Here is a 14,464-nt window from a genome sequence, read left to right as displayed (position 1 = left end):
GCTATTAATTTCCTTCTTAGAACTCTTCATAGTATCTCAGAGTTTCTGGTATGTTGTATTATTATTCCCATTTGAGTTGAAGAATTTTTCTTAAAAATATCTCTCTTGATTTCTTCTATCACCCATTCATACTCAAAAGACATTGTTTGACGTACATGTGTTTATATAGTTTCTGTAGGGTTTTTTACTGTTGATTTCTAATTTCATTCCATTATGATCTAATAAGAAGTAAGGAATTATATTATGATGATTATTATTTTTGTATTTCCTAAGAGTTGCTTTGTGGCCTAAAATATTTCAGAGATGGTTCCATTAGCCACTGAGAGGAAAGCATACTCAGCTCTTGTTGTGTGAGATATTTTATAGATATCCACTAACTCTATTTGATTTTTAATAGTTTTCATGCCCAAAGAGTCTTTTTTTTCTGCTGTACTTTCTTTTATTATCATCATAATCTTTGCATCAAGATACATAGCAATGATAGCAAGTTTCTTTTTAAAGCTTAGTATTAAATATTAAATATCTTTCCCCAGTTTAATTTTACATTACTCTGCCAAGAAAAAAAAATTAAACTCAAGTTATTTGAAGCCTGGACACACTTCCATGATTAGCCAGGCTATGTAAAAGTCGGTGTCTTATTCTTCCTGCTATGTAAGCAGATCTAGGCCCTAGAAGGATGGGACCAGGTTATAATTGTTTTTGAAAAGTGTGCTACAAAAATGGATGGCCTGTTATAAGCCAGGTTACAAAGTAAGGACAGGGGGTAAGAGAGGGACATTGTCTTTCAGGAAAAAAGAAGAAAACAATTTCTGAAGAGTCCCAGTCCATAATTTTTTCCCAAAATGGTTGAAGGAGGGAGTAAGATCTCAAAATGAGCTTCAAAGTACTGTCTCTGTGAGGGAATGGTACTTGTCTTGCCGAGGAGGGTGACTGCCGAGGAAGGGGATGACCATGTTGACCACCCCCACCCTCCCCAGCTAGGGGAAAGGGAACGGAAAGTTTATTGCCCAGTGGCTGTAAGAGTGAGCTGAAGCTTAACTGGTACTGAATTCACTAAGAGGTTTCTTCCAGAAACAGACAACTCAGACTCTTCCTCTCACTTCAGCAAAGAAGTTATTTTTAAAAGCACTTGGGAAGTTCCTCCTCCACCTCAAGGTGGGAAGGCTCAGAGAAGGGAGTCATCAGTCCAGCCACCTTCCAGGCCATAACGGAATTCCTGAAGGTCGGAGACCCCATAGAAGTGGACAAAGGCTGTGGCCACCACCGGGACGTGGAAAATCTGATGGGACTGGAACCATATGTCAAACTTTCCCGGAAAGGAGCGCTCAGGAATCCGAGCAGCATAAAGGCCAGCTCCGGTAAGGTACATCACAGCCATGAGGAAGAACCAGCCCATCTGGCCCACTGTGGTGGCCTTGACAAAGCCCTCAGCGATAGTAAAGGGCATGGTGGGCACAACACCACTCAAGCCAAGTCCCAGGAACACTCCTGCTCTTGTTGGCCGGTGCTTAGGAGTGGCAAACCGGTCCCACTGTGCCACAGCGATGGCAGAGATGCCCAGGACACAGACAATGGAGAGGTAGATGAGCCGAGGCTGTGGGAAGCAGTAGAAGGAGTAATAGAGCCAGGGGACAAAGCTCCCCATAATCAGTAGAGCAATCCCTGAATGGTCCAGTTTGGAAAAAGTCCAGGAGACTTTCTCTGAATGACAATAGACGGTGTGGAAGAGCCAGGAGAAGCTGAGGCAGCGCACTGCACCCAAAAAGCACATGCCCAAAACCACTTTCTCCTGAAGAGGGGCCATGAAGGACACATTTGGTCTAAGCATGGTCGAGATTCCCAAAAAGAGAAATAGTACGAAACCCAGCAGATGGGTCCAGATGTTGCCAGTTTCTGTGTGGAGGTGGAAGAGGCTCTTGAAGCAAGCACGAAAGGAGGGCATGGGTGGTCTGTGGCCATGTAGCAGATGGTCATGGTCCTTCAGCCAGTCAGGAAGTCCATCATATGGGATGACCCTCCAACGCCCCTCCCAGACCTTATATACGAACTCCTCCATCTTCTCCATGGCATGGTGGGCCTGCAGGGGAAGTGTCGGTACCCATACCTCCTCCTCTTCTTCCTGGGGCACTGGGCATGTTTGTTCTTCTTCAGCCTTTTTTGGGTTGGCAGGAGCCCCGCTGCCCTGTGCCACCACAGATCCTTTGTGGGAAGACATCTGGCTGGCACCTCAGTACCCTGCAGCTTCAGCTCGGGAAAAGACTCTACCTCGCCCCCTCCCATCCCTGGCATTCCTCCCAAAGCGTCTTTATTGAGTTTATGTCTGGATGACCTAGCCAATGGTGAGAGAGGTGTGTTGTTGAAATCACCCAGTATCATTGTACTATGTCTAAGGCTTCAATTTAAATAGTGAGTCCTTGTGTCAACACTTGGGTATAAATATTGTTATACTTTCTTATTGTATTATTCCCTTTACGAGTATGAAGTGGCATTCTTTGACTCTTCTGATTAATTTCGGTTTGAGGTCTTCTTGGCGGATTTGAATGTAGCTACTTTTGCATGTTTGGGGGCTTCCTTTGCATGGTATATAAATTTCCATCCTTTCACTTTTAGTCAATGGTTCTTTTTACCTGTAAGGTGAGTCTCTTACAAACAACAAATAGTTGGGTCTTGTTTTAAAATCCATCCTAACAGCCTATGTCTTTTAATTGGAGAGTAGAGATCATTTATATTTAATGTTATTATAGAGAGATATTAATTAACTTCTGCCAATTTGACTTATCTCCATTGTTTAATTTGATTGGATTTCTACTTGCTTAGCTATTCTTTAAACAAGACACACGTTCATTTGTAAGTTCTGGACTTTTTTTTTTTATACTTCTTCTGTGTGGAGTAGTTTTGTTTGTTTGTTTGTTTTGTTTTGTTTTTTTAAGTAAGCTCACAGAATAGGGAAAAACAAACAATAGCAAAAAATGATGCAAACAATATACAGTATTAAAGTAAATACTTCCTTCTGTGACATCTTCAACCTTAATTATTACCCCAAACAAACAAAGACCCAAAACCAAAACAAATCAACAATATCAACAACAAAATGGTGGGGTCAGCAATTGCCAAGAGCAAAAACAATAAGTAACCATAAACCAGATCAAAACCTTAACTCTCAGAAAACAAGGCAAGAAAAAATAACTACATTAAAAACGAAAAAAAATAAATATGTGTATGTGTTCATAAACCAATCAGCAGAGCAAGCACACACACACACACACACATACACACATACACACACATACACACACACACACGAAAGAAGATTCTTAATGAAAAATGAAATGATTTGCTCCACTGAGGAGGTCACATAGTTGAGGAGAATGGATGGTCACTCCCTGTGCCCAGTGTCTTTCTTTCCATTTCTTGAGCCTTGTACTGAGAGAGAGAGAGCACGGGCTGGAGGTTGTAAACCCCCTTCCTCTTTCTGTGTTGCTCACCGAGTGCCCCCATTGGAGGGGCTTAAGCATGAGGTAGGATGGGTGGGGACTCCTGTCAGCTGGAGTTCCGTCTGCACAGACCAGACCCACGCACACCCAGGGTGGGCTGCTGCAGGGTTCTATGGGGGACTTCTGGTGGCTGAGGCTTAGGTCTACTCAGGCCTTTGTTGGGTAGTGTCTGATCTGGAAAGATTAGATCAACACACCCCTAGGGCTCGCAGTTGCCAATCTCTCCTGGGAGTCTGGATCTCAAAAGCCTTTCAAGAATGTTACTTGTCAAGGATTTGGGAGAAAAGGTTCACTCATACATTGCTGGTGGGACTGCAAATTGGTGCAACCATTATGGAAAGCAGTGTGGAGATTCCTCAGAAAACTTGGAAAGGAACCACCATTTGACCCACCTATCCCACTCCTCAGTTTATACCCAAAGGACTTAAAATCGCACTCTACAGTGATTGAGCCACATTAATGTTTATAGCAGCTCAATTCACAATAGCCAAACTATGGAACCAATCTACATGCCCTTCAACGCTTGGAATGGATAAAGAAAACATGATAGAATATTACTCAGCCTTAAAGAAGAATGAAACTATGGCATTTTCAGGTAAACAGGTGGAGCTGGAGAATATCATGCTAAGCGAAATGAGTCAATCCCACAAAACCAAAGTCTAAACATTTCCTCTGATATGCAGATGCTAATTCACAATAAGGTAGGGGGTGGCAGCTAGGGAAGAATAAAATAGTTTGGATTAGGTAGAGGGGAGTGAAAGGAGGGGAGGGGCATGGGGGCAAGAAGGATAGTAGAATAAATCGGACATTATCACCCTATGTACATATGTGACTACTCGACCCATGTGATTCCACATCACGTACAACCAGAGGAATGAGAAGTTATATTTATGTATGGTGTGTCAAAGCGCATTCTACTGTCATGTATAATGAATTGGAACAAATTTTTTAAAAAAGAATTCCATCATGGGACAGGGGCCCACCCTCCACATACAGTGCCCATGCCCAGTGCCCTTCCCAGGATTAGACCTTGAGTGTGCTCACAGCCACCCGTTCATAGTCCCCCACTTCAGCTGGTCACAGGAGCCAACAGACTCAGAGGACAAGTGGGTGGAGTTTCCCTTCTCTCTTTCAACTTGAATCCTGCTGGCACAATCTTCCTTGTGCCTGTTTCACCCGTGTTCTGCTAGGTACCCCCTACGCCACACAGTAGGCACTTGGCAGTGTTTGCTGTGACCTCCAGGCTCTGGAGCAGCCACTTCAGCATAGGGGCCTCAAGATGGCTCTGCCTCAGCTCCTCTCCACAACCCCTTGAGAAACACAAGGCAATTTCAAGCCCAAGTTCCCAATGCAGCCTCTGAATCAGCTGAGTCTGAGCTGCTTTTCTGATCTCAGATTTTTCCATAGCCAATCTGCCCACTAGGTTTGGGTGTTCTCTGACACTGCTGCTGCTGTAACCAGCTTGGTGCCCAAGTAGTCTTTCTTCTTTGTTCAATGCACCCAATTTCCGAGTCTCTAAGACACTTTGACTATCTAATATTGAATGTTAGTGAAATCCTTCTTTTACCCACCTCGCTGAGGAGCAGTACTGCCACTGCTTGAGCAATCCTGAGCCATGGAGCAACTAGCAATGCGGTCTTCCTCCACTCTGCCATCTTGAATCTCCTTGAGTAACCTGTAACTAGTTTATTCTGCTGTGCATCTTTCTAGATATATGTTTTAAGAGAGCAGAGGTTGATTTTTCATTAATAAGAACTGCCAAAATGTTTGACTATTTTTAATTGCAAGGATTTATATAGGCTGCATAGTTCAAGATAATTTCTAAGATACTATCACTTAAATTCTTGCAAAAGTTATAACATTCTCCCACAAAGACAAATGAGACTTTCCATGTGCATTGTCTATAACCCTAAAATCAGAATGAAAATGTCTTTAAGTGATGAAGTAGAGGCAGAATTCATGCTGTAGTCAAAGAAAGCAGTTTTCTGTGATTTTAGTGTATTCAAACAAATTCTGCCCAACCTGCACATTCAAGTTGAGATTTCCAGGAAATAAAGATGTGGGGTCTGCTTAAGTTCCATGGAATTTATTTTTTCCCTCTTCTCCAAGTCTTTTTTTATTATTATGGATGAAATTGATTTAGAACATTATAAAAAAGAATTGGTATTTCATCCTTGAATAGTGCAGAACATAATATATGCAGGAAAGTTTTTCCAAAGCATGTCTGAATATCTACCTTTGAATTTTACTGGAAAACATGTCATTTCATTCAGAACTCTGAATTAAGATGCACTACTTTTTTTTGCCAAAGGCTATTTTAAATTAGGCTAATAAATTGCTACTCTCTGCCTTGCGTGATAATGCATTACATTATCTACTGATGTACATGTATTGTTTGACTCTAATGGTGTGGAAATTAAACGTTAGACATGGGCCAGATGTTCCTATAGATGAATATGAAGTATGACTCTGGCAGAGTTCTGTCTCACTGGGATTGGGAGGAGGGATGCAATCACCAACAGGAGCAGCCACCAGAACATTCCTCTGATATTGATCTCTAGGAAGAACTAACACTGTACAAGCCTCCATCTGAGTTCCTGTCTTTGAGGAGTGTTCTAAATGTCAGTGGTATTTGCACCTGCTCATAAGGAAAGAAATCTTATTTCCTAAAATAGAGAAGAAAATAAAATGGTGAACATAAAACTACCCGGAAGGTTGTCCACAGATGGTAAATATTTGTCATCTCTTTTGAACAGACAGAGGCAGCTTGGATGGTTCCCTGGATTTTGTACCTGGACATGACAGTGAGATTCCCTGGGTCATTCCTCTTCTCTGCACAGTTCACAGCAGGGTGGGAGGGATATGGGACTTGGGGGAAGGGAATGGCAAACAAATGCACTTTATAGTGAATTTTAATGAAGATTCCCTGCTGGCTTTGGAACCATTGGATAAAAAGGAAAGAGAAAAGAAACCCAGAGTCTCCTATCCAAGCCTAACTTACAAATGAAGTTATAATTCAAACAGGAGAAACTTATACCAGGAAGGAGGTGGGGCAAGGGGATCATGCAGGATATTGCGCCTGCTGCTTTTGCTGGTGCAAACTAGCCTGTTAATATGCAGATATAACTTTCAAAATCGACAGAGAAGGGGTAAGAGGAGACAAATGCAACACATCATCACAGTGAGAGATGCTTTTTGCAGACGTATGCCAACGGATGAAGAGCCAACTTCTGGAGGTTTGGGGGCGGGTGTCCTGCAGCCACGGGTAGGAGAGTGAGGAAAGGTATGGGTATGTTCTGCAGCATCTGAGATCTGTGGAGCGCACCCGTGTAACCCAGTGAAAGGACAGCCCAGGCTTTTAAATTCTTCTAAAAGAGTTGCTGAATACCAAGAGGAATGTCAAGGGGACATAGAACATGGAGCAAGAGAAGTTATCCCTTGAAGAGTTGTTTCAGCTGCAAGTGTTGCTGTCCATTTCCCACTCTCTTGTGGTTTACTCCAAGTGTGAGGTAGCGAGGGTTCATCGCTGTGTGCACCACCGGCTGTCTCTGGGCTTCTCTTCGCTAACACTGATATTTCCTTTCCCATGTATGTGAATTCATTTTTTTCCCCTTTATTTAGTATTACTTTTGATTTTTAGCCTAATAAATTTTGATTTCTCTGAAGTAGGCTGCTGTGGTTTGGATGTGAGGGATCCCCCAAAAGCTCACCTATGAGACAATGCAAGAAGGATCAGTGATTGGTTATAAGAGCCTCAACCCAATCAGTGAATGAATGAATCACCTGATGGAATTGAGTGGCGACTGGAGGCAGGTGGGGTGTGGCTGGAGGAGGTGGGGCGTTGAGGGCGTGGCTTTGGGGTATATATTTGTGTCTGGTAAGTGAAGATTGGGTTTCCTGATCATCACATGAGCTGCTGCTGCCCTCTGCCACACTCTTCTGCCACGATATTCAGCCTCAGTTTAAGTCCCCGGGGAATGGACCCGGCTGTCTGTGGACTGAGACCTCTGAAACTGTGAGCCCCCAAATAACTGTTCCTCCTCTACAGTTGTCCCAGTTGGGTCCTTTTGTCACAGCAGTGAAAAAGCTGACTACAGCAAAGCCTCATTCCTGTCTTTTGACTTTTCTCACTTCTTTGGATTATACGCCTTTTTCAAAAAGTAGTAGTTTGAAAATCTTTTCCTGGTCTATAATAAAGGGAAAGTGATCAGTTTTCTCTCTCGTGTGAATTTTGTATACAGATGAAGGTGTTTCGGGATCTACCTCTGAAGCAAAATGTGATCGGAAATCAATTGGTTTCTCATTTTAAAATATCAATTACATCTGAGCCCAGTGGCACTTGCCTATAATAATAGCAACTTGGGAGGTTGAGGCAGGAGGATTGCAAGTTCAAGGCCAGCCTCAGAAACTTAGTGAGACCCTGTCACAAAATTTAATAAAAGAGCTGGGGATGTGGCTCAGGGGTACAGTGCCCCGGGGTTCATGATGTGCCACGGGTTCCTGGGAAATTGAAAGTGTCCATTCCTGTCCCCTGGGACCACTGAGGTGCAGGTCTGGGACTCTTGCCTTGGGGATAACAGTGCTTCCCCTCCTAGGGTGAGTCTTCCTTTCTGATCCCCTAATCGACTCCTTTCTTGTGATCTTGGAAACATATTTTTTGCAAATTTCCCTTCGATAGGGAAATTTGTTTTGATGTTTTATTTTTAGTGGTTACAAGCTTCCTGGTTATTCTTCCAAATTCAAAAATCGAAAACCTCGATTTTTCTTTTCCTTTTTTCTCTTGGGCAGTGCTGGGGATGGAACCCAGGGCCTCACACAGGCCAGGCGAGTGCTCTACCAGCGAGCCACACCCCCAGGCTGGCATTGCTGTCACTTCAAGGGCTTCAGTTAGGCACCCAGCTCATGCTTTCTCTCACCTCTGACCTTCACCTAGCTGTGGGCTTTGCTGTCCCTAATTTCACACCAACAGTGTGGAAAGGCCTTGTCCACTTGTTTCCATGAGTAAATGTTCTGAAAAGCAATTAAACTTGTGATTAGGCACCAGCAGACGACGGGGGCGGGGGAACGGATTTTACAAGTGCACGTGAAAAAGTCGGTAAATGGGGTGATCGTGCAGGAAAGCCTTCGTAAAATGGGAAGCAGGAAGAACTCACTGTCTGAAAGAGGTATGTTCACACCTTCTAACTTCATTCATTTCGTTTTTATGTAACATATGATCTTATTCTCCCTACATAACGTTCAAAGATGACAAAATAGACACAGTTGGTCTTCCGAATCCACAGGTTCCATATCTATGCCTTCAGCCAACTGCTGACCAGAGTATTTGAAAAATTGTGTTCTCACCGAACATTAGACCATTCCCCATTCCCCCAACAATGTAGTGCAGCTCCTGGCTGGGCATTGATATTGGAACCACACAGGAGGATGGACAGTTTCTACGTAAACACCAATTTACATAAGAAACTAACCCTCAGATTTTTGTGTCTGCACAGGTCTTAGAACCAATTCCCTGAAGATCAAGACGATTGAAGAGGGTAGAATCCACTATTTGACATCTTCCCCAAATCACTTTCTTCTTCAGAAGTACCTGCTGTTAAGAGTTCAGTGTAAGCCAGGCTTGGTGGTGCACACCTGTAATCCCTGTGGCTCGGATGGCTGAGGCAAGAAGATTGTGAGTTCAAAGCCAGACTCAGCAAAAGTGAGGTGCTAAGCAACTCAGTGAGACCCTGTCTCTAAATAAAATACAAATTAGGGTTAGGGATGTGGCTTAGTGGTTGAGTGCCTGGTAACCCACCCCCCACCAAAAAAAAATGCACATGGAAAAGCATACATTTTTAAGTCAATGGGACCATCTTTTACTCTATTACTTTTATTTATTGGCTATACCTTGGTGCATTTTTTACTCATATAACTTTTTAGGGAGATAGAATCTATGTATCATAAAATTTAGTCTTATAGCATACAACTCAGTAATTTTCATTACATTCATAATGTTGTGCATCCATTATCAATATTAATGAAACATTTTTATCACCTGAAAACAACCCCCTTAATTTGCTAGCAGTTGCTTTACATGCCCTCCTCCCCTAGCTCCTGACAAATATCAGTCTAACTTGCATATCTATAGACTTGCCATTGATAGTTTATGTGATTGGAATCTGTGGCCTTTGTATCTGTCTTTTCTCTCATGACCTGTTTTTAAGGTTTATTCATCTTGTAGCATGTCAATACTTTATTTCATTTCAAGGTTGAGTATTTTATTGTGTGGATATACCAAATTTTGTGTATTCACTTATCCATCCATTGACATGGAGCTGTTTCCACTTCTAAGCTATTATGAATAATGCTGCTATCACTGCATGCACAAATGTTTGTAGGAAAATGTATTTATGCTATTGTTTTTGCATATGTGCCTAGGATTGGGATTACTGAGTCATGTAGTAACGCTGCATTTGAGGTATGGTTAACACATATTTGAGGAACTGCAAATGCTTTTCCAATGTGGCTACTACATTTTACAATTGCATCAGCAGTAGTCAAAGTTTCTCCTACCCCCAAGCCTTGTTACCGTCTTTATCTGATTAGAGCCACACTAGTGGAGACACGGTGGGACCTCATTGTGGTTTTGGTTTGCATTTCACTAATGACTACTAAGGCTGGGTATCTTTTTATGTGCTCCTGGGCAGTTGCACGTCTTTATTGGAAACATGTCCGTTCCTATCTTCTGTGTACTTTATTTTTGATTTGTAAGAGTTTTTAAAAATATATTCTAAATAGTGGACTCTTTTTAGATATATGATTTGAAATGGGTTGTCTTTTACTTTTTTGCAATTTCCTTTAATGTACAATTTTAAAACATTTTTTTAATGTGTATGATGCTGGGAATTGAACCCAGGGCCTTGTGCATGCAAGGCAAGCACTCTACCAAATGTGCTCTCTCCCTAGCCCTTAAAACATTTTTGGTGAAGTCTGACATCTATTCTCTGTTGTTACTTGGACTTTAGATATTATATATGATAAACTATTGCCCAACTCAAGGTCATGAAGATTTGTGTTTTCTTATAAAATTTTAGAATCTTAGCTGTTGCATTTAGGTTTTTTGCTTCATTCTGATTTCATTTTGGCATATGGTATGAAGTGATTTTAGAATCAGATTTTCAATTTTTACATATAAGTCAGAAATATTTTGATAGAAATTGTATTGAATGTGTAGAACAATTTTGGGACCTTTGACATCTTAACAATATTAATTCTTCCAATCCATAAACATAGGATGCCTTTTCATTTATTAATATTTTTGTTAATTTCTATCAACAATATTTTATAATTTCAGTGTATAAGTCTTACACTAACTGTAGTTATATTCTTAACTACTACTATTTTTGATGCTGTTGTAAATGAAATTGTTTTCTTAACTTTATTTTCAGATTTGTGTTACTAGTTAATAAAAATATAATTGGCCTTTTATATCAATCTTATATACTTGCTAAATATGTTTTTAGCTTTAAATGGTATTTTTGAACTTTGTAGGATTTTCTATAGACAAGAGTGTGTTGTAGAGACAGTTTTATGCTTTTCTTTCCAATATGGTTACATTTTATTTCATGATTTTCCTTAATTGCTCTGGCTAGAATCTTTAATGCAATATTGAATACAAGTGGCAAGAACAGACATATTTGCCTGGTTTCTGGATATTGGAAAAAAAAAGTCTTTCATTATTACACAATTAGGATGTTATAGTGGGTTTAGTATACATACCATTTATCGAATTAAGAAGTTCCTTTCTATTCCCAGTTTGTTGAACATTTTTATCATTAAAAGGAGTTGGATTTTATCATATTATTTTTCCAGATTCATGGGGAAATGTCCTTCTATCCTTTATTTTATTACTATATTATATTGATTTCCATGTGTTGGACCAACTTCGCATTTATAGGACACTTGGTTTGGTATAAAATTCTTCCTATGTGTTGGTAAGTATTTGAAGCTTTTTCTTTCTTTTTCTTCTCTATGACTAAGTGGATTATGATATTTTTCTTGCTCTTTCTAATTTATTTTATTTATTTTTGCTGGTTTTTGCAATTTTCTTTATTTCATGTAATATCCCCTTTATTTTCATTCTGATCACTTATTATACCTGTGCTTTCCTTATTTTCTGAATCCATATTCTTATTGATTAACAAATGCAAAGCTTGGGGAGGAAATTCAATTTGGTTCCTTAGGATTGCATATTATTTCAGTTTAGATTATCTTTGTTATTTTTTTAAATCAATACATTTTTCCACTATTTTGATTTTTTTTTTTTTTTTTTTTTTGGCTATAATTGTTTAAGGGCTCGCAAACGATTTGTTTTCCTCTTTCTGCCTCTGATTGGATCTTGCCTTTACTCTGATATGTTCTCCTTGACCTCATTCTCCCCTTATCGGGGCCACTTGTCTTCTGTGTGGACTAGCAGGGACAGAGAGCAGGACAGTGGGAGGGAAGTCAGCTGGGCGGGCTGCAGCCTTTGCTCAGGTGCTGGGTTCGCACTTACTGCTAAGATCTCCCTGGACATCCTTTATCATATTCAAGACCTTCCAGCTTGGCATAAAGTCAACTCTTCTGGGCTTTGGCTCATTCCTCCCATTTTGCACTATGTACAGGAGCAAGAGGGTTAGTCTCTTCCTGCTTCTGCCAAGGTCCAGATACGGTTTGCAGAGCATGTGCATTGTGTTTTGTCTTCACTTTCCCAGGCATTTCTACTCATCACTTCACTCCTTCTCTTCAAGTTTGAATACAGCAGTTCTTCCTTACCTGTAGTTTTGCTTTCCACAGATTCAACTACCTGTGGTTAACTGTGGCCAAAGAATGTGTTCAATTCATACATTTTAAACTGTGCTGAGTAGTGTGATGTAATGTCCTACCAGTCCACCCATGATGTGAATCATCCCATTGTCCGGTGTGTGTGAGCTGAATATGCTACCTTCTGTCAATCACTTAGTAGCTACCTTAGTTATTGCAGCTAACGTGTTCAAGTAACCATTGCTTCACTTAATAATGACTCCAAAGTAAAAAAGTAGCAATCCTGGCAATTCAGCTATGCCAAAGAGATGCCATAAAGTACTTCCTTTAAGCAAAAAGGTGAAAGTTCTCAAGAATAGGGAAAAAAATATTGTACACTGAGGTTGCTAAGGTTTATGGTGAGAATGAATCTTCTATCTGTAAAACTGTAAGGAAAGAAAACTAAATTCGTGCTAGTTTTTCTGTCACATCTAAAATTGCAAAATTTATGGCCACAATTCATAGTAGGTGCCTAGTTCAGATAGGAAAGACATGAACAAAATATGTGCTCTGATTAACAATAACGTGTTGCATTAAGACTAGACTTCTTGTTAGTCTCTTACAGTGCTAATTCAGAAATTAAACTACCATAGGAATGTGGGTGTAGGGAAAATAGAATGCATTTTTGGTATATGAGTTTGGTACTACTTGATAGTATACTTGGTACTACTTAAGGGTTGGTGGCGGGGACTACTGAATTCATGAGTAGTCTCAGGATTCGTGCAGACTTCCTAGCCTCAGTGCTGCTTCTGGAAGCAGACATGGGAATCCTGTCAACTTGGCCATTCCACCAGAATCATGTGTTATTTCACTGGTCATTACTTTTTGAAGTTAATAATCATTTCCCATTTCTTTCTGCATCTGAAAAATTAGGGGCAGGTTTGCTTTTGATTTGCCTTTGGCTATTGGAGGAGGGAGAGGTTAAGTGAGTGCCAAGTGACTGGCCCATGTATTTGTTTTAAAAGCAAGTATTAAAAAGAAAGAGCATCATATGAATCAGCCAGGGAAAATCAACATTAATCTGAAGCAAGACACAGGTCAAATCCTGGGATAATGGAAAAAATGCCTTTCTGTGTTGTAAGACTTGGGGTCTTGCTCCAGTTTTGCATCCTCCTTAGATGCATGGGATTTTGGGTTATTAGACCTCTTTTGTCTCCACTGAATTTTGTGAAGTAAGAATAGTCAGTGTGGCTTCTGGTATTTAGGATACTGTTCAATATAATCTGTATATTGTAATGGGGAAAACACGGGGAATTTGGATACTCTTTAGTATGTAGTGATAATTTTGGCAATAATAAATGAAGGGATGAATTATGGTGATTGTAGTACTTACAGACAAAAAAAAAAGTTTATATGCAAAGGGATTTGCAGAGGTGAGATGAAAAATAGGAGAAATCACATCCCAAGATGATTCCAAGTTTCTGATTTGGGGTTATTAGAGTACAGATGACTTTTAGAATAAGTGTGAAAATCAAGCTAAGGAACGCTTTTGAAGAGCAGGATCACCATATCCACGTGGGATATTAGAAGGTTAAGGTCATGATACCTCGTATAGTGATGGGAAGTTGACAGTGAAGAAATTCATGCTTGACACTACAAAAGAAACGTTGAAGAAGTTTGGAAGTCAACTTTGTCAAAGTCATTATTGAATGATAGACGTGAACAACAGACTGAGGTGTGGCCCTCCAGAATCCATTAGTTGGTGACCCAACCCCCTGTGTGGTGGTATTTGGAGAAGAGGTAGGTCTTTGGGAGTCATTAGGTTTAGATGAGGCCATGAGCCTGGGGTCCTCATGTTGGGATTGATGCCTTCATCCGAAGAGAGCGGAGGGCTCTCCTCTGTTAGACTAGGCTCTCCTGCTCTCTCTAGCCCCCCCCCCACCCGAGGAGACCGGGAGACAGCATGAAGACCGCTGGCTGTCAGCAAGCCAGGAAAGGTCCTGCCATCTCCACTAGGAAATGAGAGTGCCGGCTCCCAGACTGTGAGGCCACCCGCCTCTAGAACTGTAGGAAACGTGGCTGCTCGTGAAGCCACCATCCATGGTACTTTGTTCAACCAGCCTGAGTAGACTAAGACCAGGGGGGAGGTGATTTGGGGACTAGAGAGAGAAAAGAAAGGAAGAAAAGACAACGTAAAGCCAACTCTTGGA

General features: G+C 40.9%; 1 protein-coding gene across 1 annotated transcript; it reads right to left on the bottom strand.

The window, feature by feature from the left end:
• Positions 1–780: 780 nt before the first annotated feature.
• Positions 781–2,215, bottom strand: LOC107149424 (adiponectin receptor protein 1-like). The gene has a single exon (XM_048799841.1). It carries the CDS (start codon positions 2,213–2,215, stop codon positions 1,166–1,168), a length of 1,050 nt encoding a protein of 349 aa, XP_048655798.1. The 3' UTR covers positions 781–1,165.
• Between the last annotated feature and the right edge of the window lie 12,249 nt (positions 2,216–14,464).

The sequence above is a fragment of the Marmota marmota genome, unplaced genomic scaffold, assembly GCF_001458135.2.
Source record: "Marmota marmota marmota unplaced genomic scaffold, marMar, whole genome shotgun sequence".
Lineage (NCBI taxonomy): Eukaryota > Metazoa > Chordata > Mammalia > Rodentia > Sciuridae > Marmota > Marmota marmota.
This window is presented reverse-complemented; position numbering and strand designations above follow the sequence as displayed.

Excerpts from the sequence above, each read along its gene's own strand:
- LOC107149424 (XM_048799841.1), bottom strand. The coding sequence starts at position 2,215 with ATGTCTTCCCACAAAGGATCTGTGGTGGCACAGGGCAGCGGGGCTCCT.